At 61.1% G+C, this 23,533-nt stretch overlaps 1 protein-coding gene across 5 annotated transcripts in view; it reads right to left on the reverse strand.

Annotated features, from left to right (window-relative positions):
* The window catches only part of VAV2 (vav guanine nucleotide exchange factor 2), a 171,723-nt gene that overhangs the window by 19,394 nt on the left and 128,796 nt on the right, over window positions 1–23,533 (reverse strand). For 4 of the 5 annotated variants that reach the window (XR_010407732.1, XM_064579525.1, XM_064579524.1 and 1 more), the window contains exons 6-16: window positions 20,699–20,797; window positions 19,428–19,496; window positions 18,264–18,364; window positions 10,916–11,015; window positions 9,913–10,008; window positions 9,179–9,247; window positions 7,363–7,449; window positions 5,541–5,626; window positions 4,717–4,849; window positions 1,461–1,570; window positions 420–521 (exon numbers count right to left, since the gene is read on the reverse strand). Coding sequence is in view for 4 of the 5 variants with exons in the window: in XM_064579525.1 (XP_064435595.1) it covers window positions 420–521; window positions 1,461–1,570; window positions 4,717–4,849; window positions 5,541–5,626; window positions 7,363–7,449; window positions 9,179–9,247; window positions 9,913–10,008; window positions 10,916–11,015; window positions 18,264–18,364; window positions 19,428–19,496; window positions 20,699–20,797 (1,052 nt within the window). In the remaining variant the exon portion in view is untranslated. The remainder of the gene's footprint in view (window positions 1–419; window positions 522–1,460; window positions 1,571–4,716; window positions 4,850–5,540; window positions 5,627–7,362; window positions 7,450–9,178; window positions 9,248–9,912; window positions 10,009–10,915; window positions 11,016–18,263; window positions 18,365–19,427; window positions 19,497–20,698; window positions 20,798–23,533) is intronic. The other variant, XM_064579527.1, reaches the window with a different exon arrangement.

The raw sequence follows: 23,533 nt of genomic DNA on the forward strand, positions 1-23,533 counted from the left end.
AGGGGGGGAAGGGACGTGAGGACGGCTCCGAGCCAATGGCAAGGCCCAAAGACCACCAGCCCCACCTCGCCATCTGCACCACAGATCACCCAGCCCTGGGCTGCTGAGACCCTCGCCCTCACGTGCCGCCTGGTGCTGGCTCTCCTCCCAGACCTCTCCTGGCCTTGCTCTGCCTCCCCGCATGGCAGGCCCAGGGCACCCGCAGGGACGGCTGCCTCCCCTCCCAGCTCAATCCGGAATGCCCGAGGGCCTGGATGGTCTGACACTGAAGGAACGCTCTCCAGCCCCTCTGGGCCCAGCACAGGGCTGGCCTGAGTGAGGGGCAGGGGGTGGTCAGGGTGAGGGGTACACAGGACAGATGCAGCACGAGGCTCCCTTGAGCGCGGGCAGGTAGGGGCCGGGGCAGGCAGCCTCCTCACCTGAGGAACATCCTACAGGCTTTGCAGTTGGTAGTCTTGTCGAAAGTGTACATCTGGAAGCTGTGGTGGTTAGCATTGGCTTTGTCTGGCTTGATGTTGGACCTGACCGGAGGGAAAGAGGCCCAGACTCCCTGAGCTCTACCAAAGCGGGGTCGACCTCAAGAACAGGCTGGGCCGGAGGTCAGGAGGCCAGGCCTCAGGCTGGACCTGCCCTGACACCCCAGGCAGAACGAGGGTCTGCGTGAGGGCTGACAAGCGTGCCATCCTGGCAGGTGCGCCTTCTAGGAGGATGGTAAGGGTTTCTGGCAATTGCAGGATTTGTCACAACTCAGCCAATGTACCCTTAGGGATTTCACCGTACACAAGCTTGAGATTTAAAATCTAAACAGTGCACTTAGCTCAGAAAGAGCACCCGGAAGTATTTAGGGGGACATGTCCAGCATTCACTCGGACCGCATCCACGATCAGATGGCGCGAGGGCCGGATGCATGGGAGGCGACAAAGCCAGAAGGGCCAGGCGTGAGAGGTGGAACCCGCGGTGTTTACCAGGGAGGGGAGCGCTCCTGCCCGGAGGCCCCCGGCCTGCCTGACTCCAGGACCCCACTCTGGCCTCAGGGCCCGGTGTGTCTGGGGACCCCAGTGATCCCCTTTCTCTGTTGGACATATTGGGGGCTCCTTCTAGGTTTCACGGAAAAAGAGCCCTGTGCCTTCACAAAAACGAGACAGTCCAGCCGCCCATAAGGCGCTGAGGACCCAGGTCACCAGGCGTCACTGGCACGCAGCTGCCCTGGCCCCTCACTGCTCCCTTGGCCAGCTGTGCCAGGCTCAGCCTCGGGGACACAGGTGTCCCAGAGGAAGGGGCACTGGTCCCAGACAGATTATAAAACAGTGAAGGTGCTACCAAGGTGTGCCTGGGGTCTCGGGGTGACAGAGCCTGTCTCAGTCTCTGGGCGTTTGAAATCAGCCCTGCCTGCGGGGGTCCCAGACAAACTGCCCCTGGGGCTCCCAGAGCCCCCACGCTGCGGCTCGCCCCACACTCACATGGCCATCTCGAACTGCTCCATCCATTTCCGCTTCATGTCTTCGGTCTTGCAGAAGAACTGGAAGCCCTGCTTTCCTTGCAGATGAATTAAATAGAAACCGTAGGACCACTGTGGGAGAAGGGGACAGGCTCGCAGCTGGCCTGGCCTGGGGCGCATGGACACACGTGCACATGTGTACCGGGCACTCGGGCCTGCACCTGCATGTGCACACGTGTGTACGTGTGTGTGTACTGGGTATTCGTGCCTGAGTGTGCACATGTGTGTACGTGAGTGTACTGGGTATTCGTGCCTGCGTGTGCACACGTGTGTATGTGAATGTACCGGGTATTCGTGCCTGCGTGTGCACACGTGTGTACATGCGTGTACTGGGTATTCGTGCCTGCGTGTGCACATGTATGTATGTGAGTGTACTGGGCACTCGTGCCTGTGTGTGCACACGTGTGTACGTGTATCAAGTACTCGTGCCTGCGTGTGCACACGTGTGTACGTGAGTGTACCGGGCACTCGTGCCTGCATGTGCACACGTGTGTACGTGATTGTACTGGGTACTCGTGCCTGTGTGCACATGTGTGTACGTGTATCAGGTACTCGTGCCTGTGTGTGCACACGTGTGTACGTGTGTACCGGGTACTCGTGCCTGCGTGTGCACACGTGTGTATGTGAGTATACTGGGTATTCGTGCCTGCATGTGCACGTGTGTATGTGCATGTGTACCAGGCACGAGTGCCTGCATGTGCACACGTGTGTACGTGAGTGTACTGGGTACTCGTGCCTGCATGTGCACGTGTGTACGTGTATCAGGTACTCGTGCCTGCATGTGCACGTGATTGTACTGGGTATTCGTGCCTGCGTGTGCACGTGTGTACGTGTACCGGGCACTCGTGCCTGAGTGTGCACATGTGTGTACGTGAGTGTACTGGGTATTCGTGCCTGCGTGTGCACACGTGTGTACGTGAGTATACCAGGTACTCGTGTCTGCGTGTGCACACGTGTGTACATGAGTGTACCGGGTACTCGTGCCTTTGTGTGCACACGTGTGTACGTGTATCAGGTACTCGTGCCTGCGTGTGCACACGTGTGTACGTGTGTACCGGGTACTCGTGCCTGCGTGTGCACACGTGTGTACGTGAGTGTACCAGGCACTCGTGCCTGTGTGTGCACATGTGTGTACGTGTATCAGGTACTCGTGCCTGCGTGTGCACACGTGTGTACGTGTGTACCGGGTACTCGTGCCTGCGTGTGCACACGTGTGTATGTGAGTGTACTGGGTACTCGTGCCTGCGTGTGCACGTGTGTATGTGTATCAGGTCCTTGTGCCTGCGTGTGCACGTGATTGTACTGGGTATTCATGCCTGCGTGTGCACACGTGTGTATGTGCATGTGTACCGGGCACTCGTGCCTGCGTGTGCACATGTGTGTGTGTGTACCAGGTACTTGTGCCTGCACACACACACGCATGTGCGTGTACGCACGTGTGTGCACGCACCCCTCTAACAAGTTGCCATGGGACCCCTCTCCCTCCCGCTGCAAGGTGGACCCTCAACTGAACTCTCTGCAGGCTCAGCCAGGGCCATGTCTATGACCGAGTGGGGTCCCCAGGGAGCCTGTGCTCACAACTGCCTGGGGCCCTTCCACCACCCTGGTCCACCCATTTTCAGTTCCTAAATGTGAGGCTACAAAGCTCACTGCCCTGAAGTAAAACAACAGAAACAAACCCAACCAAAGGCTGGAGAAGGCCATGCGCTGGGAGAGCCTGCAGCTGAACCAGCCCACAGCTGCCTTGACCACCCACAGGCCAGGCCATCTCTAGGGGCTTTCGAAGGGGCCCAGGAAGAAGAGTGTGGAAAGTCTGAGCCCATTTGTGTTGGAAAAGATGGAGGGAGAAAGGAAGGAGGGAGGGAGACCGGGAAGGAGACAAGGAGGGGGGAGGGAGGGAAGGTGAGGGAGGGGGGAGGGAAGGAGGGAGGGAAGACAGGAAGGCGGAGAAGGACACCGTGAGAATACACCAAAGCCCTGCTCACTATAAAAAAGCCTGTGGTCCTTTACCTCTGGGGAATGGGAGAGGGTGGGACCAGGGCAGGCAGGTGGGCCTTCATTTCTACCCTCCATAATGGCAGTCTGTGATCATGAATACACATCACCATCCTGATGAGGGCACAGGGAGCAGGACGAAGGAAGAAGAAAGCCAGGAGCCTGGCCCTGCTCAGGCCCACCTGGGGTCTCCACTGCTGCTCAGGCTCAGAAAGGAAGGGCCGGCTGGGCCCTGAGGGGAGGAAAGCAAAGGAGGAGGACCCAGGTGCTTACCATTTTCCCATGAGACTAGGAAGCATGAGGAGAGGGGAGGAAAGGGGGAGACAGATCATTAAGAGACTCAGCCTGTCCCGGCACCAGGTACCACAGCCCAGGACCCGGCACTGCCAGGGGCAAGGCTCTGCCTCCCAGAGGAGATGTGCCAGGGGTTGGAGGGACTGTGGCTTTGACCCCAAGCCTCAGGAGTTGTTTCAGACATCAGGCGGGGTTGAGTGCGTCACCCCCAATAGCCCTTCCAGGTGGAACCTGCATTCTATATTGCAAGCTCTGAAGTCCAGAATCTGGGATTTTTAGCACGTTGGCTTCTGGCCCCCAAATCTAGCCAGGGATGCACACAGTAGATGCTCAAGCCTTGGGGTGCAGTAGCCTCTGCTGAAGCAGGACTGAACCAGAGGGGGTGGCAGCCACACCCCAGCATCCTCGGTTCCACCCCCTGGAGCCGTGGCTCCACCCTACACAGCTGTGGTCCCACCCCCAACAGCCCCGGCCCCACCCCCCAGCAGCCTTGGCCCACTGGCTGGACATTGGTGTCTAACAACCCACCGTCAGGCCTGCCCAGAGCCCCGGTCCGAAGGAAGGCCTGCTTACTGCAGGGGGCAACGTGGGCTGAAATCAGGGGCCATGGTCTACAATCTGGCTCTCTTCAGAGCCGCTCTGCGGTACCCTCACCCAGGAGCTGTGATCCGGATGACGCCCACCCCCAGGGAAGATTCAAAGACAAAGGGCCAGGGAAGTGCTGGGCTGGGCACAGAGTGGGCTGCCCCCCACAGAAGGCACAGTGACACGAGGGTGACAGAAGGGAAGTTTCGTTCACACAGCAGAGCCACCCAGTCGGGGTCAGTGCTGACTTCCATTCCGGCTCACCCTGCTCTCGAGGCCACCCCGCAGCTCCTCCCTCAGCCCCAGAAGGCCCTGCCGTCACCAGCAGGCAGCCCCGGGCCCACCTTCTTGACGTCCTTGTTGTTCATGGGGTCGTCAGTCATCTTGTGGAAGAGCAGCTCGATGACCTCCTTCAACTCGTAGCTGTAGCCTCTCCTCTTGCAGACAATGACCACCTTGTCAAACAGGAACAAGTACCTGGCCCAGCAGTGCGGCCAGGTGGCCGTCAGCATGCCCAGCGCCCCGTGCTCCGAGGCCCCGGGACAGCCAGCGTGTGCCTGGGGTGGGCAGCAACAAGGCTATTCCCTCTCCGAGCCTGGGCCCCGTCCCACTGTGGGGCTCGGCTGCCAACTCTGACCCCCCAGCAGGTCTCAGCTGCTCCATGCAACTCCTCCAGGAAGCCCTCCTTGGCTACCCACCCCAGGGCTCAAGGCTCATATGGGCTCCTCAGGCCTCCATGCTCCATCCCCCACTAGACGGGAGCCCCAGAGGGACAGGACCCCTATCTACCATGGCCCCAGCCCCAGCCCAGGCCTTGCACAGAGCAGGTGCACATAGAGAGCTCTGAACAAGCAGGGGCCATGCATCTGGAGCCTTCCCCGTCGCCTGCCTGGGCACTCCCTCGCAGGCATGTGGCCAAGAGTGCATGTGGCCCCAGGGAGCCTGGGAACTCGAAGGCCAGGGCCTCTGGCTGCCCTCTAGCCCAGCCCAGTGCCACGGGCAGGGCAGCCACTGGCTGACGTGGCATGGACCGTGTCCCTGAGCAGAAAGGAAGCGAGTGAAGCAGGAGAACACAGGGCTGAGTGGGCAAGCTGTTTCCAGGCCGTTAGGGAGCAGGTGCCCGACTACAAGGGGCTGCCACCCAGCCCGGGGCCACCTGCCTGCTCACCTATCTTGCTTGGTGTGGTTGACTATGGACCGGACCTTCAGTTCCCCGTCGATCTTCGGCCTCCCATACTCCTCCAGTTTCACTTGCTGGAAAGAAAGGGCAAGGCGGTCAGCCCCAGCGCCAGAGGGGGCCCCAGCTGCCCCGCACCTACACGGAGAGCAAGGGCGGCGGGCCGGCGCCCAAGCGGGCATGCTTCCCGCGGACATGGAAGGCAGAACTGGGAGAAGCGAGCCTGCGGTTGCTGGCTGGGGCGCAGGTCGGGATAGGAGAGGACGGGGCTGGGGGATGGGCCCTGCCCCAGCCTCGCTGAGCACTCCCTTCAGCGCTGCGGGAACAAGAGGCGATTGATGGCGTGGGTCACGGCAACAGGCCGCCGTTGTGTGGAGCCCAGAGCCGGGCCCTGGTAGGAAGGGCCGGACGCCCAACCCTGGGAAACCAAGCCGAGGAGAACAAACAAGGCCTATCAGATGGAGGGCGGGCGGGGCGAGGGGGCCTCCAGCGGGGCGTCCTCCACAGGAAGAGGCTTCGAGTCCAACCCCTCTCTGGTCTGCTGTGATTTCAGATTGGCTTGTCTCTCCCCTCTGCTCTGATTCAGAGAAGGCGCGTTCCCTGCGTGGTTTGCAAAGAAACGGTCTACCCGGACGAGGAGAGAATGTTCTAGCACGTTAAAGGGGCTGGGCCCGTGGCGCCATGACGACAGTTCTCGGCAGCTTTCTGAATTTTCCGAATTTTGCAGGAGCCGCCAGTCCAAGGCTGAGAGCAGCCCAGCTCTGGTGTTACATGGTGGGGTGAGCACCCTGCCCGGCTGCCTGCCTCCACGCCCCGCATCTCCTCCGCCCGCTGCTGGTGGGCTCGGCAGAGACCCCCAGGCTGAGCATGCGCCCTGCCCCCGGGGCGGGCCCACACCTGCTCGCCACCACTGTGTTCTTTTTGTTATTTAAGGAACACGATAATTCATGTCTAAAAACTTTAAGAACCCCAAAACTTGCATCATATAGCCCTTAGAAAGCATCAAGGATCACAGGGGGAGACAGACAGCCCCAGACCCCACCAGGCACTAAAAGTATCTGGGGCTAACCCAGTGGTGCTCAGCCAGGGTAGCCCTGTACTCAAGGGATGTCCGGGGATGTCTGGGACCCCCAAGGGTGGGGTGCACAGGCAGGCATGCTCAACACCCTACAATGCCAAGCACAGACCCCACAACAGAGAATGGCCTGGCTCCAGATGTCAACAGTGTTGGGGTACAGAAAGCCTGGTTGAAATACTCGGCAGATCTTTGAGAACTTGCTACAAGGAACAGACAAGGAAGCGTCTGCTTTCTGGGATGGCCCATCTCCTCTTCCCGGCAGGACACAGTGGCTCACCCAACACCCCAAGGCTGAGCCTCTGATGAACCAGGCTGGGGAGAGGGTCCTGTGAGGCGTCAGCCCTGCCTAATGGAGGGAGGGGAGGGGAAAAGCCGAGGGCCGCTCCCAGACAGAGCGGCCAAACCGTCTCCCCACTGACCCTCCTGGGGAGAGCAGAGCTGCAGGTGGACAAGGAGCCTTGGGAGCCTGCCCCCCTCCCGCCTTGGGAGCCACAGCCCTTCTGTCCTCGGTCCAGGCCAGGGAGGGAGGGAGGGGGTCAATACCGTTCCTCCCCCAGACCCTGCCCCTCGGCACGCGGGCCACCTCTGGACACAGCTGCGCCCGCTTCCCCAACCCAGACGGAGAGAGTAGGTTCACCCGCCTGCTCGTTTAATCCCGAGATTATGGAAGTAATTTCTGAAACGTGTATGTGCGATCCTAATTAATCTCCACTCTAGAGAATCAGCCACACTTACCAAGTTTTCTATAGAACTCTGAAATTCGCTGATTTTCTTCAGGGTCTCCTTGTCCCGTTTAACTTCGTTTATGTACATCGCTAAGTCCTGAAAACAACGGAGGCGGGGGAGGGGTCAGGGGGCCGACCCCCATCCCCATCCACATTTCCAGAGCACCTGCCATCAGCCACCACAGTCGGCAGGCCTTCGAAACCCCATCTGACAAACGAGTAAACTGAGGCAGGGAAGGTAAAAGCAACCCCAAATGGCGCATGTCAGTGGGTGAGACCCCCCAAGCCCCTGCCTCCTGGAACGGCTTCTCCCTGCCCTGCCACTCGACCCCCTTCTAGCTCAGACTAGAAGAAAACAGCCAGCTAGACCTGACCAGCCTGCTTCTCAGCTCTAGGGAACTGGACCCCTGGCAGGGTCCCCACTCCCGCGGAGCCAGGCAGAACTGGGTGACCCCGCAGTCTAGCTCTGGAGGTCCACACGCCGCTGCCCTCCTGCCGGCCACCAGGGGGCAGTGCCCGCTGCAATCCAGGCAGCCAGCACTGGCCAGGGTCTAGGGAACCCCAAGCCTTGTTCGGGAGAACCCAGCCGGAGGCACTGATCTGCCCAGTAGGACAAGCTGCCTTGGGTGGAATCCCTGAGCCAGGCCAAGGTGGGGAGCCGGTTCCAGCCTCCCCCTCCAGCACCTCCTGCCCATTCCTATAAGGAGCCCACTGGTGGGGCAGAATCTGAGGCAGAAACGTTCCAGGATGGGCCTGGCTCATCAGTGATGCTCCCCCAGCACAGACCACCCAAGGGCCAGGTGATGGGCTCGAAGCCACAGACGGAGACGGACCCCTGCCCTCTGGAAGGAGTTCATCCAAGAGGGTACAGAGGTCAGCACTCACCCTGGGAGGTGCTGGGGACACTGTCGTCCCCCTGCCCAGCTGCAGCGCTGAGGGGATCTACCCCATGCTGGGCATTGTGCTCGGCTGGGGACACAGATGACCATGATCAGGGAGCAATGGGCACAAAGGGGTGACGGCATTACCCCAGCACAACCATCCCCAAGGCGGGGGGGCAATCCTGGGAAATGTCACCTTGCAAAGACCAAGGATGTGCAGGACACAGCCCAGTGACAAGGAGGAGGTCCAGCCTGAGCCAACAGAGACAAGAAAGGATGGAGCACATACAGGAGCATGGGGGTGACCAAGCTTGCCTGGAATTTAGGGCATTAGTGGAAAAGACAGCTGCAAAGCCAGGCACCTGGGTATCTGTGTGCCGGGAGGGGAGCCGGAGCCCGACTCAGGGGCAGTGGGGAGGCACAGAAGGCTTCAGAGCAAGGGGAGGGCACGAGCTGAGCTCTCCTTCCAGGGACTTACCTGCACAGTGGGCTTCCAAAGGACATAGGGAAGAGGGGAGAGGAGGCAGCATGGCTGAGTGGGGAGGACATTTCAGAAGCAAAAGCTGTAGGCCTGCGCAGTGGGCAGTATGGGGCCAGATGGCCCAGACTGAGTCCAGCGCCTGGGACCTGGCAAGAGCCCTGGTGGACAGCCAGGGAAGCAGGAGGAAGGGAGACCCAGGGAAGTCGCCATGGGTCAGGCGAGGTTAGGGATTCTGGACGCTTGGGGCGAGTGCCTAAAGCCCCCTCCACCCACCTTCTCTGTCCTGGGGTGGCTCCCACCCACCACCCCGTCCCTGTTCGGCCTGTTGTCTTCCCAGGAAAAGCTGCATCTATGGTCACAGAACAAGGCTTGTTGGTGAGCCCAATTCCGGTCAAAGCATGCAGACTTGGTATGTGAGGCCCCACACTGGCTCGGCCCTCCCCTGCCTCAGTTTAGCAACCCACCTGCATGGCTTCTAGAGCTTCTTTGAGCTGCTGTCTCTCGGGCCGATCGGTGGAATGGCTCAGAAGTTCCTGCACGTGCGAGAGAGGAGTCCCGGGTCACCACGCGGGGATGCTGGCCTCCGTCCTTGCCCCCACCAGGCACAGGGTGTGGGCCCAGAGCCAGACCGTCAGGACCAAGCCCCCAACCACCAGGCCAGGCTCTGGCTCAGCTGACCAACCCAGCACAGACAGCAAGCCCTCGCCCAGGGGACACACTGCTTCGAGATGGAGTGTCCCCGAACCTGCTGGGTAATGGGAAGCACTTCAAAGCAGCATGAAGCAAGCCTCCGAGCTAACGGGTGACAGGTAGATTCACCGAAGAGCCTCACGCCACATGGAAACCACTCTCTCTCCCCAGATCTGTCTGTCCAGAATGACTTCCTACTTCCACTTCTACCATGCCTACCAGGAAGCTCAGAGACTGGGTTAAGTGACCCACTCCAGGCTACTCTTACTCCTGGTCTGGGGACACGTTTCTGTCTCTCAAGTTTTTGGCTCTTATGGATTTCAGCCCCAAATTCCCTTTGTCCATTTCCTGTGATAAACATTCCTGATATACGCCACACAGGCTGTGAGAACAGATTTGCTGTCTGTCTCCCACTCCGGTGCATCTGGGCCCCGTCCACACCCCTAGAGGCAGCCGGGCCTCCATCCCGCTCTCCGGTGGCGGCCACGGGGCACACGCATGGCCTCACCTTCAGGAGGAGGTGGTATTTGAGCACTCTCTGCATGGGGACCACGAGCAGGTCTTGAAGCTTAAACTTCCCGTCCTGGACCTTCAGCGTGCATTCCTGGGCAACAGGCGAGCAGAAGGGGATGGAGACCCTCGCCAGGGCTGCTGGGCCCCAACACTCCCATCCCGCACCCAGGGTGGTGGCGGGGGTGGGCAGACCTCAGCCCTGAACTGGGGCCCAGGTGTCCGGTCCTTCAGTGGCCCGGCTCCCCAAACGGGCAGTGTCTCCCACAGACCCTTCCCAAACCAGTTGCGTGCAAGGGGTGGGCTTCCCAGCAGCGTCCCACTGCCACTTTGTAGCCCTGAGAGTCTGCAGTGGGCACCAAGGGCTCTGGTATTCGGAGCCAGCCCTGGCCTGCCTAGAGACCCTCAGGGAAGCCTGCTCATACCAAGGCAGGGCCACCCTCAGGACATTTCCCAGACACAGAGGGGCATCATGCATCTCCTGGGGACATGCCTCCCAGCATTGCTAGAAAAGAGGGCCCCTGCACCAGGATTCACTCTGGAAAGGGTTTGATTGGCCAAATACAACACAGGAATCCCAGCCTCGGTGAGCAGCTCAGTTGCCCCCGACAAGGAGGATGAGGAAGGGGTCCTGGAGAGGGGCCCACATGCGCAATTGGACAAGTGCAAGAGATTGGCCCTGAGCGAGGGGTGGGGATAGTGACGGGAGGGAGGCTCTTTGGCTCCCAGCAAATGTCCATCATCTGGGGTCCCTATGGGGTCTGTGAAGACCAAGGTCATAGCCCCTTGCTGAGCTGAATCTGGCCCAGGAGTCAGATGCACCCAGGGGACTCGGGCCTGGGACAGTGACCTGCACTGCACCTGCCTCCCCGCAAAGGGGAAAAAATCATCGAGAAAAACATCTACAGAAACCATCCCATTGCTACCCTGGGGTCCACCTTTCCACAAAATGGACAAGCAGGGGCCGGTGAACAGGGGACCAGCCGGGAAGCCCCCATTACCTCGACCTTCTGTCTGAAGTCTTCCCGGCTGGCGAGGAGCTGGTTCAGCGTGTTCTGAGCGTGCTCCATGTGGCTGCAGTATTCCCCGTAGATCAGGAGCCTGGACAGTGAGCGCACGTGCACACAGCTTATGAGACCCTGCGGCTCTGGGGGCCGCGCTCCAGTTCCCCATAGAGGGCACGGCAAGCACACGGCAAATGGGTCTCTCCCCGTGATAGCTCCTCACTCGTTAACCGGCATCGTGGTTCTGTTCTTTCCGTGTGGCTGCCTTCTCCCCTCCCAAAATACTGACGGGCCAGGAGAGGGGCTTCCCTACTCTCCCCAAACCCCAAACCCAAGGAGGTCCCCCTTCTATGGTTCTATTTCAGGTCAGGACCGGGTTTGGAATGGAGTTCTCACTGCCACCTCCATCCTGCCCCTTGGAAAGGCCAAAGCTGGCCAGGAGAGAAGCCCCCACCTCCTCAGGGCTGGGGGACACCCCAGGAAGGCTCCAACTCCTGCCTGCAGGCCCTGAGCACTGAGGCCCATCCTGGCTCTCTGCGCTTGCCTGGGGTGGTGGCCCCCGTGCCGACATTTCAGGGCATGGGGGCCCCGGGGTCGGCCCTTGTTGCTTCTACATGACACTGACGCTCTCTACCTGGGTCCCAGGCAGCCCCTCTCTCAGGGCAGTGTGACGTCAGCCCTGAATGCTGCACACCCGGGGGATGGATGTGGCCACGTGGGCCTGGGGGTGCTGGGAGCAGCCTCAGGCCACGCTCTCCTGCCCGACACCCCCTAACACTACGGCCAACCCCCACCACAGACTTTGCAGACCGAGCCCCTGGCACCAGGAGCCCAATGCTCTCCAGGCCTTGGGTCAGTAACCTGACACTTCATCTTTGAAAACCTCATCCCACGACTACGGAGTCGGCCTCAGGAGGACCAAGGTAACAAGCATGCTGCCCACAGCCAGCACCTTTGGGAGCCACTCCTGCCCAGTGCTTCACGCACACCATCATGAGTCCTTCACCCACTTACAAAGGGAGGGGCAATTAGCCCCATTCTTCAGGCAGGGAACTGAGGCCCCAGTGAGCTTGCTAAGAGACACCAGCTGAGAACAGGTGAGGGCCTGGCCGCCAGCGTAGCTTCTTCGGGAGGCTGGGCCCTGTCCAAGGCCTCCAGTGACACCCTGCAGGGCTGCAGGACAGCAAACGTCTGGAGGCCCCTCCCGCCCGGCTCTGGGAGCTGGAGACAGCCTCTGAGATGAGTCCAGATGTGCTCAGGACCACATCTCTGTCCTCCGTGGACACTGCTTCCCCATGGGCACCTGGCGAGGGGTGAGGGGCAGGTGGCTGGGCCTGGAGCTGGCTGGGCTTCCGAGGAGGCGGGCTCTTGAGAAGCATCCTGGCCTGGGGTACTCCCCTGGCTCCCGCTGTAGGGCCCGGGGGCGTTGGGGACAGACAACACCCACATTCCTCCCAACTCTGGAGGAATAAAGCAGCACGCTCTGAGCATGTTTTCAACCCAGCGAGCCTGTGACTTCAGAGCGGCCCCGAGGTGGGCACAGAGAACACATCGTGAAGCATCTCCCGGCTCCCGCCCAGCGTCCAAGCTGCGCTGGGCCTGTGTGTGCTCGGAGCCTCCCCAGCCTGCATGCCCGGCCGAGCTGCTGCCACACTCTCCAGCCGCCCGGAGGCTTTTTGCCGGTGCCAGCCTGCAGGGAAGCTTCCAGCATCAAGAGGCTGAGATTCTAGGACTCCAGCGAGAGACGGATCCGGTCCCCGGCCTCACACAGAAGCCCACCTTCCCCGCCACTGTCAAGTAGAAGGCACCATGGCCGTGCCCCACCACACTCCAACCAGGCACCACTCTGCATGAGAACCTGAGCCCTGGTTTCCACTTAAATGAGTCTGTTATTAAATTGAAATTTTTAGTATAAAAACTGATTAAATCTCATCATCTCTGGGAGCACCTGGGGGACTGGAGACTCCAAGGTTCCTGTCAAGTTGTTTTGAATGAGCAGACCTCCTGGTGATGGCCCAGCCGCTCCCACGGAAGTCCATGTGACCAGCGAGAGCACTTCTCCTAAGCATCTGGGGCCCGCAGCTCTGGAACAGGCCAAGCCAGCCTTCGGGGTCCCCCCTTCACCTCAGCACACCCTGGCTCATCTCGGCCCAAGGTTTTTGGCAGACAGGGTGTATGGAGAGTGGGTCCCAATCCTGCTTTCCTCACAGCACACGCAGGAGCCCCACACTGCATTTGCAACCTTCTCTGGCCAGCAAACTTCTATTCATCCCTCAAAACCCTGCCCCATCATTTTTAGCCCTGCCTCCTTTCCCCTCCCAACCTTGTCCCCGGGTTTAGTGGGGGCGAGACAGAAAAGCAAGGGGACAGGCGGGGAGCCTCTGGGCACAGACCCGTCCAAAGCCAAGCGCGAGGCAGAAGCAGACCAGCCCCCTCTCCACCTGCTCTAAGCTCCAGGGATGGGTCTCATCTGTCCCCACATCCCAACATCCAGCCTGGAGGCCTGGCCTGCTCAGAGGCCTGACATGTGGCTGTGAGCACCCAAGACCCCACCCCGCCTGCCTGAGCACGGGCAGTGAAGACACCGCTATTCCCAGCAGGCAGGAGGCCCCTGTGGGGAAGAGGGCAAAGCTTGAAGGACAGAAAGAGGTGGGGCCGTGGGACGCACTCGCACCTGAGTTCAGCCTGTCCTCACAAAACACCACTTCCAGGACAGCGCCCCTGAGGTTCTGAGAGGTGACATGACTTCTAAGGTCACCCAGCAAGGGAGCAGCAAGGCCAGACCCCTAAGTGCATCCATGGGGCCCCCAGACCAGTCTTCCGGGCCCCCATGCTGGAGACCCAGGCCACCCCAGGGCTGAGCCCTCATTCACCGCCGCCGACCCCGTGGGCGGCCTGAGATGGGAGAGGAGCTGCATGAGGGCCGAGCAGAGACTGGCGGGGGGGCCACAAACCAAGGGACACTGGGGGCCACCAGCACCTGGCAGAAGCAGGAAGCCTCCTTCCCTAGAGCCTCCGGAGGGCGCGCCGCCCTGCCCACACTGGATTTCGGCCCCAGAACTGAGAGAGGATACGTTTCTGTCAGGACCGTCAGGCCTCTCCCCGCCGTCCACGGCACATGGTCTGGGCCCTGCCGTGGGCCGGGCAGCAGGGGCCTCACACGGTCCCTTCTCGGCCTGTGGAGGGAAGTCAGCTAAGGAAGTGAGAGCTGGTAGGCCTCAATTCTAGCCACAAACATCTTGTGCTGTTGAGGAAACTTATCCAACTTTTGGAAGTAAAGCAACACACACAGGACTTCATTCACGGTTCGAGGTCTCAGTGGGGCACCTGCAAAAACAGGCTGCCTCGGCCACCCGGACCCCAGGCGAGGCGGTGAGGCGGTGTCCGGGGCCCTGGCTCGCTGCCCGCGTGTGGGAGACCGCTGGGGTGCCGCGCTCGGCCGTGTTGAAGACACCCCAGTGGCGCGCGTCCGGTGTTCCCACCCCGTCTGTGCCTGCCTTCCCCACCAGCTCGGCACACCAGCGTCTCGTTCCGTCCTCCGAATGCGCGGCGTCAGGCTCTGGGTCCCTCCCTCACGAGCGGGCAGGTATTTGTGTGTCTGTATGACTATGTCGTGTAACCTCCTGAACACGCAACTCGGACCCCACTGCAGGGGGGCATATGTGCATCTATGGGGGGGCACGACCTGCCCGTCTCCTGTCACAGAACTCCAAACTCTCACGGTGCCCGGGGACCAGACACAGGCGGCGCTGCTGGGTATGCACGGACGACACGGGACAGAGCCGGGACCGCAGCCAAGTCACCAAAGCTGTTCCAATCCCCGATGTCCCCATCTGGGCAAGGAGGCTTGGGAGGAGCGGGGCCAAAGCCCTCTCAGGTCAGAGGGTCCCAGGCAGCCCTGCCAGAGGAGGCCTCCGTGCAGAACCTCACAGGGGCTCAAGGAGCCTGGATATGGGTGGGCTCTCTTCCTGCAAGCATTGACGGGGATCACCCAGCTTCCCCGAGACCCCGGCCCGCAGGCGGGAGCTGCAACCAGAGGGCAGCATCACCCAGCCCAACACCCTGAGCAGCTGGAAAGCACAGAGCACAGAGTGCTCAGCTGTGGCAAAGCCCTTCTCTCTAAATACTCCTGAGTCCTCAGGCGGGCGGGGACTTGCCTCTCATCTCACTCTGATGGCTGCCCTTCCTAGAAGCACTTGTGCTAAGCTCCAGGGAGTTCCTGCTAAGAGCTAGACCCCTGCCTTCTCGCTGGACCACAAAGTCCCTGTGGCCGGTTCCACTGGTCGTCCGTTAGCCTGACCCACTGACCAAGTTTGGCCAACCCCAGCCACAGATAAAAACCACGTGGCTCTTTGTTACATCCACATCTGCAAAATGCATATCTTCCCCAAGTTCCACTTCCCACTGCGTGGGACTTGTCCCCTCAGGCCAAGGTTAAGAGGAGCATCTACCTTGTCTGAGGACTGAGGCTGTATTAATGGAAGTATTAGCTCCAAAAAGAGGGAGGTGATTGTCTTCTGCCACTTGGCACTGGTCATACCACACTTGGATGCTACTCAAGCCTCCACCTGTGATGAGCTGCCAGGATCTTGCCACAAGAATTCCTCAGTGGCTTCCTCCTGCCCTTATAAAAAAAAATCTAAACTCGGCCTTCCAGCCTCCTGTAGAAGCCTCAAGCCAGGCTTTAGACAATCTCCTCTTGACTGATTCACGCTTGCTCCTCTGGCCTCTGCAGCTTCCCAAACAGTCCTGCTCTCTGCCTCTCACCCTGGTCCTCAGCACCCTGTTCCTCTCCCTCTTCCCGTCCTCTCGTTTCCTTTGTGAACTTGCTTCCTGTCCCTTCCTGCCCCTCCCTGCCCAGTGAGAGCCGAGGCTGTTCTGTACACAGTGGGCACCCTATAAATGCTTGTGGAATCGGTATGTAAATGAACCGCAGGACCGTAGGTGCGGACTCAGAAATAAGGCAAAGGGGCAGAAAAGATGGACGCAGGGACAGACTAAGGGACTGGGCACATGAACTCCGATGGGATGTAGCCAGGCCCCTCCCCAAGTGGCCCGCAACTCGAGGGTCCGGCCCCTGAGGCCTTGCTGGGCAGAAACAATGGTCATCCCAGCGGGAGCAAGACCCGAGAGCCAGGTGAGGCCCAAAGCTGTGTGCAGAGGCCAGTGCCCTTGTTAGGGCAGGCCCGGGACACAGAGGTTCCCAGGGAAGGGCAAGTCGTCCGTCTGTCCCCTGGCCACGCGGCCTGCTGCTACTGCCCCGGGGGTGGGTCCACAGGCCTCAGAAGCAGCCCTGCTTGGGCTCCCCAGGATGGAGGAGAAGCATGCGATGGGCCGCCACCAGGGCGAGGGGGCATCTGACAGCTCCAGCCTGAGTTGGCTCCCCCCGCACACGGGCTCGCAGCCAGGTGAGAGGAATTGCTGGGACAGGGGGCGGGTAAGGGAGCCGGCCTTCCCCCCGCCCCTGGGGCCCACCAGCGGACTCACATCTGCCCCCTGCGTCGGGCACTTCCTGCTCCCTCACGCCTCCCTACTGATGCCCAGCCCATGGCCCCTAGAAAGCAGGCTCAGGGGTCCCTGCCTGGGTCACAGGGCATGCAGGGGAAGCCCCTTCAGGGGCTCATAGGCGGGGGCACCTGGAATCCAGCCCAGGGATGGGCTGCCTGGCCGGGAGGGCGCATGATCCAAGCTGATGGTCACCTGACAGTCTCCCCACAGATGAGGACGAGATGGACCCAGGCTCCCAACCAGCCGCTGGGGGCCTCCCCCTCCCACCCGGCAGAGTGGACCCCAGAACTGGCATTCTTAACGAGCTCCCAGCTGGCTCTGATCAGTAGCTGGCCAGAAGACCCGTCAAGACAGAACCTTCTGGCGCCTCTCCAAAGCCTGAAGGACAGAAGGCAGGGCATCATCTCCCGATGGACCTCTTGAGACTTCAGTGGCTGGACCGCTGTCCTCCGGCAGCACTGGGCATCCGGCCGGGCCCTCACGTCATCAGACTTTGTCCCCAGCTTTAAAGACGCGGCTGCCCAGGCTCCATGAAGGAATTCGGGGGCCAAGGCCTTGGTGGAGACGGCAGAGCCGTCCTGACAGCTGCCCCTCGCACCTACTTAAAAGCTTCCAGAACCCCAGTCCTCCCCTGCCGGGCTCCGGCAGAACATTTTGGGGCACAGAAGGCGGCTCCATACCCCTCCACCCACCACAGTTACAGGCAGAGGAGCTTAAAGCCAACAACCAAAGAGTCACGGAGGCCTCCTAACAGCGATGTGACTCTTCTTTAAAAAGGACCCTGTGTTGGTTTCTAATGAGCTGTCACCCTCCTCCACCGACAGCACCTGTTCTGGACGAGGGGCCCGGACGGTCGGAGGAGCTGCATTCAGGGGCACGATTCCTGCAGGCACATTTCTGGCCGTAGGCAGGCCAGCACCATCTGTGCGTCTAGACTCAGCCTGACCAGCTGGACGCCGGGGGGAGGAGAGAGGCCGCCTGATGCGTAGAATCTACGCCCCCTCGGGCTTCGTGGACATTGGCCCCGATGCCACAGAGACGTGGAGGGACCCGGGGCACGATCGGAGGGTCCAGGACCGCCCTCTTTGGCACTGGAAGCGCTGTCTCCCCACACTGGGGGCTGGGGCTGCGTTATGCCAGGGCAGTCCTGCGCTGTGTGCCCTCCAGCCCGTCCACCTGGCCCAGGCCCTCCGCCTGCCCGGCCACCGAAGCCCTTCAGTGGACACAGACAAGCTGTTTCGGTGGCACAGACAAGAACCTGGTGGCACCACGTGGCACAGATGCCATCCTGGTCCCTAAGGGACGGATTAGGAAGTCAAGGTCCTGTGACAGATGCAGACAAGGAAGCAGGGAAGTGGCCTCAACCCTGGAAGCGCCGTACTCAGCCCTGCAGGGGCGGGTTTGGCCTCTGTCTTTAAGCGGCTGCCACGTGCCCTCACCCCAGCCAGGCCTAGAGCTTGGGGGGCAGACTCTCCCAGGTGTGGGATGCCCGTGGGGCGGGCACACAGGAGGTGCACCGTGCTGGTGAGAACGCCCTTGGGCCACCAACACCCCTGGGCACAGAGGCAGAGGGAGCTGGTGGAGGCCTCCGCCCATCCAGACCCTGCTGCGGGGGGAGATCACCCCTCCAGGCTGTGATGGTGGGAAGGGTGGGCAGCTCTCTCGGTTTACAAGTGAGTACAGGGGTTCGTGGGGGCACAGCCACGGCCCTCGAGGACCTCACCATGAGACTCACACCCGAGTAAATCCCAACTGGCCAGCTCGGCCCTGTCCCCAGGGCAGAACCTGAGGCCCCAAGGACGGGGAGGGATGGGCAAGGCAGGCCTGCCACTCTCACCTTTCCTTGAAATCGAGGAAGACCTTGGCCAGAGTGCTGCCCCCCGCCATCATGGACACGTCGATGGCCCGCAGAAAGCTGTGATGCACCTTGATCAGGTCCTGGGAAGAACCAGCAGTTAGTGCATGACCAGGTGCGCCAGGCTGGAAGGGCCACGCGCCCCTGAATCGCTCTCTCCTGGTGCGATTGCGGACACGCGTGTGAGGGGCCCGGGGCCAGGCGCGCGTCCCCAGGCAAACACCAGGGTCTCATCCCACTAGAAGGTGCTGCAGTGCCAGGCGCAGGAGGGGACCTGCTCGGCCTATCCGGACACAGGGTGACCGACCCAGCGCAGGCCCCAGGGCCAGAATGGGACCGCAACGGCCCTGGGTGGCTATTGCCACCCAGCATCCTTGTTACCCTCCCGCTGTGTGCAGGCGCAGAGGGGCGCTCTGCCCTGGTCTGGGACTCTGGAGGCAGACTCTCTCTGTGGGGACAGGTGTTTGTCCACATTCAGAGCAGCCGGGCGACCGGCAGGCAGCACTCCGGGGCTCCCCACAGCCCCCAGTCCGGCTCCCATCCTGTCCAAAGCCGTCTGTGCTGGCCACCACACGCGGCAGGACAAACTCCAGGTAGGGGGCACAGAGCACTAGAACCTCCCGAGTCTGGCTCAGCCTCCCCCGGGAGACCAGCACCCACCCCTCGAGCTCATGAGTGTGCAGCTTCCGGAGCCTCCCGCCAACCCCTCCCCGCTCTGCTGACCACATCAGGGTGAGCCTCTTGGAGGCCATCACCATCCTGTGTCTGTGTGCAGACGTGTGCAGAGCAGGTAGGGGACCCTTCTCGAAGAGCTGGAGGGGACACATTTCTCTCTGGCTAATGACAAAAACCTAAACCTAGGGCACGTGTGTCTGAGCGACACCCACAACACAGACAGCAAGCTGGAGAAGCTCGCAGAAACCTCGTCCTCCTGTCTCCTGAGGCCAAAGTTCTCAGAGGGAAGGGTGGCTACTCCCCTCCTACCGGTCAGTCCAAAAAGCACCCTGGAGCACCAACCAACCATGCACCTGGCAGGGACACAGCTCCCCAGGCCCCGTAGGGACAGTCAGGTGGGAGCCTGCCTGACATCTGAGCCGGCTGGGAGCCTGAGGCTGCAGACACTGAGCCACGGGCTGGGACCCTTACCTCCAGGTTGATGAAGATGGCTGTCATGTCCGCCGGGCTCAGCACCAGCCTCAGGGGGGTCATGTAGTTCTGGAACAGGGAAGTCCCCACTGTCAGCTTGCCTAGGGGGTGCCACCCCCCTTCAAGGCCACAGCCGTCAGTGGAGGAGGGGGCTCTGACGACCCCACCAAGGTGCAGGGGCCAGGGGTTCTCTGTGGGGCGGTGACGCAGGCCTGGAGCACCACCAGGGCCCGGTGTCGCTGGAGAATGCATGCATTCTGGGGAGATGGGGGCTTTGTTCTGCGGGGTGACTACAGCAAGGAAGAGTGCGGGGCTGGGGATGATGGAGCCAAGCACCCACACCCACCACGTGGGCAAAGCTCTGTGGTGTCCCACAGGCTGGACTTCAACCCTACTGCAACCCAGGGTGGGTGCTGCAATGGTTATTTGAGACATTTCAGGAAACTGAGGCCAGAGAAGTGAGCACATCACCCAAGGGGACAGGGCCACACTTCCCACCCAACTCAGACCCAAGTACGGCCCTAAACCTGCCATCCAAAGAGATGCCCCCAAGAAGCCCCGCCATGGCACTACAAACAAAGAAGAGCCGGGGAGGTTCTCCCTTAAAAACAACGTTGGATTTTCACCCAGTAAGCACAGGCAGTTGGCACCAAGGATTCTCAAGTGACAGGGAAATGTCCTTGAGCCAGTGTCCACGGGAGGCCAGAGCGGGGTGGGGGCAGGAGAAGGCCCATCCGTGGTCCTCAAGGAGCTCGGGAGGCCAGCAGGGAGAGAGGACTGACCAGCCATTCGGGGGGCACAGGGTCTGCCGTGGGGGTGCCGCAGGCTGACATCATGGGGCCTATGTCCTGGCGGCAGGACATTCACAGCCACTTACGGGGTGGTATTGCTATCACCCCAATTTACAGAGTGGGAAGCTGAGGGCAGAGAATGCCTTAGGGGAGAAGGTATACACAAAGCGCTTAACCTAGCGCCCAGCCTACAGGAGAGAGTACACATCAGGAGCTTTAGCCCAGTGCAATCAGGAGTGGAAGACATACTAATGCCCCCCTTAGGCGGGAAGGAGCCGCAGAGACAAGCTCAGGACGGTCCCGGGACAGGCTGATGGCTGAGGGCTGGGGATGGGACTGGGGACGAGGGTGACAGCCCACAAGGACACTGGCGGGCTGGAGCCTGCAGCCTGCGTGGGGAGTGGAGGGCAGGGGGTGCCTGGTGGCAGCCACACCCCAGGGGACCAGTGGCACCGGGAGAGGGCAGGGGCCTGCACCCACCTTCTCGATGTCCTCCAGGGTCCGGTAGTACTTGGCCTCGGTCTCCTGAATCTCCAATAAGCAGCAATTCCTCTTGTCATCCTCGGACATGCCCATTTTCTAAAGGAAAGACACAAGACGTGAGCCAGGCCTGGCCGCAGGGTCACCAGGGTGACATGGAGGACGGGATAGGAGACAGAAGGGGGCCCAAACCCTTCCCCCAACTTCTGCAGATGAGGAAACTGAGGCACTGGGGGGTGTGTGTGGCATGAACCTGAGGACTGGCAACAGCTTGGAGAAAAGCACGGAAGCTTCTAGAATCTGGGCTCCTGCGACCCTATTCTGGATTTTACCAGACCAGTGTGGGGCCCTCAGGAGCCAGCCCCTCCAGCATAGACAGCAGGGGGGGGGCATGCTTAAAGTGCCTACTGTGTGCACAGGGAAAGGCTCTGACCAGCTCCCTGAGGACCTGTGTCCGCCAACAGAGGGGCTGACCCAGCATCGACCTATTAGTGCAGGGCTGGGCTTTCCCAGGGTTTCCTGGCCTCTACTTAGGGTCCTGAGGGACCAGCTCAATGGCAGGGGCCACCGGGGGCTCGCTACTGCGGCAGGGCCTGCTCCCCACCTCCGAGGGGAACGTGGCCAGAGGTAGGACTGACCAGGAGACTGTGGCCACAGGGATGAGGGGATGAAGCTGCAGGTGGGGCCACTGTTCAGAGTCTCTCTGGATTTCTAGACCCTCTCCTCACGTCCTTTTAGGCTGAGCGAGCCACATGGGTCCCTAAGTGAGGCTCTGGGAAAACAGGGCTGGGCCACGTGACATGCCATGTGGACTCCTATCTGCCCTAACACCATCCTCCTCCCCGAAGAAATGCCCCAGGTGTTTGCTGGGGCCGAGGGCTCCACAGAAACATGTCAGAGGGGGCACATCACCCAGGGGACCAGGGTCAGGTAGGAGGGCCCCCAGGGCTCCTTCCCAAGCCCCCTGTGGCCTGGGCGCTACACTGTTGCTCTCGGGGCTTTGGGGGGGAGTGTTGGGGGCCCATGATCCCCCTAAAACCATGTGTAAGACTGTAGGGCCTGACAGTATCTCGCTGCGGACAGGGTCCCAGGCTTTTTCCAAGAGATCTGAGACCGCTCTGCGAGGTGGAGGAAGACAGTGCTGGCTGTCTTTACCCGGGCCTCCCTCCACCTGCCACTTACCTGCATGTATCTTATCTGAAAGCGTGGAGAAATAATCACAGAGAGAACCAATTAGCAGTGTCAGCTCGTTATCCGGGCTGTGCTTGGGAGGTAGGGATGCTTGTCTGCATTTACCCAACAGCCCCAGGATCCTGTCACAGTCCTCGGCCCGCCCGCCCGAGTGTCAGCCTGGCTGCATGGGGAGGGACGGCACCCGGCCCTTCCTCACGTGTGGGCTCTGAGAGCGGCACCTGCCGTCCTCTGGCTTTATCTTCCTTTGGAAAGGTCTCCATCTACCTTCCACTTTGACTGTTCAGATAGCCCCGGACATGACCGGGGAGGAAGTAAAACCTGTTTTATTTTGGAGGACGGGCAGGGGGACGGAGGCCCACGCTGAGAGACTGACAGGACAGCTCGTGAGCAGCACGGAGCGCAGTCAGGACACTGAGCAGAGCAGGGCAGGCGGGATGCCAGCCTGTCTCCCCGACGGCCCCCGCAGGTCCTGCAAACAGCCCGGGGCCTGCCCTGTGCGCTTCAGGACCAGGGACAGCAGCAGGCTCTGGGGACTGCCCACTCTGGGGTCTCACCAGGCCAGGCACAGACGGAGCCTCAGGGGCGTCTCCAGCCTGGAGGCGAGGGGACCTCCAGACAAGGGCCCGGGGCCACTGCATCCACTGCTCCCGCTTTCCCCGCAGGACCCTCAACTTCAAAGGGCTTGGGAGTGAGGGGGCCCCAAATCCAGAGGGCTGGCTGGGCTTTCAGGCCAGCTCCAGGAGGGCAAAGCAGAGGGTCTCCGTCAGCGGGGCAACGGCTTGGCCTTCCAGCCCCATAACTGGCCCCCTGGACAGGCTCAGGGGCAGAGCTGCCCCACTGCAAGGCTGCCTGGGGGAAGGGCAGCTTTGGCCCTGGGCAGACCTGGGGTCACAGAGAGAGGCCCCTGGTAATGGTGGGGACCCCTCAGACGCTTCAGGAGCGAAACAAGAAACCCATTCCGTCCCGAAGAGAGAGTTTGGGGGCTGTGAGCCCATTGCCATGTTTCTCTGTGCTCCTCCTGGCGAGATGCCAGTGGAGGGCAGATGCCACCAGGCCGGGAAAGGCCTCTCTGAAAGGCCTTGCTGGGGAGCCGTCGTCCCAGCTTTGTTTCTCCACCACCAGCTGGTTACTCCCACACCACAGGAAAACACTGAAATTGGCTTCTTGAGAAACTCCCCCCCTTTCTTCAGGGAAAGCAAACAGCATAAAAAGCCTCCACAGTTGGCAAGTGGCATTTGGGCCACCCCCCAGGAGCGTGGGGACCCAGGGGGCTGTAGCCTGCCCCCCCCAGGGCCCCAACCTCCCCATCCCGGCCCGACAGGACCCCCACCCTCCGCACGGCAGCTGCTGGCCATCAGCCCACCCGGCAGCGAACCGGAGTCCGAGAGATTATTAGCCAACACCGACTGGGAAATAAATATCCTCGCCACATAAAAGATGCACAGCTGGCTAATTGAGCCGGCAGCGGTCTCCTCGCTCTCCGCACAAAGGAGTAAAATGATGCGCGCTCCGTGCGCCTGAGCAGCCAGGCGCTATTTTCAGACTCCCCAGGCAGGAAGGACTTGGAATCTGGCACACCCTCCGGAGAATCCCAGGGCAACAGCATCACATCCCAGGCTCCTCGGAACATCCCGTAGGGAG

This window comes from Mirounga angustirostris, unplaced genomic scaffold (genome assembly GCF_029215605.1).
Source record: "Mirounga angustirostris isolate CCGP_5_RB_7025 unplaced genomic scaffold, mMirAng1.0.hap1 SCAF_15, whole genome shotgun sequence".
Taxonomy (NCBI): domain Eukaryota; kingdom Metazoa; phylum Chordata; class Mammalia; order Carnivora; family Phocidae; genus Mirounga; species Mirounga angustirostris.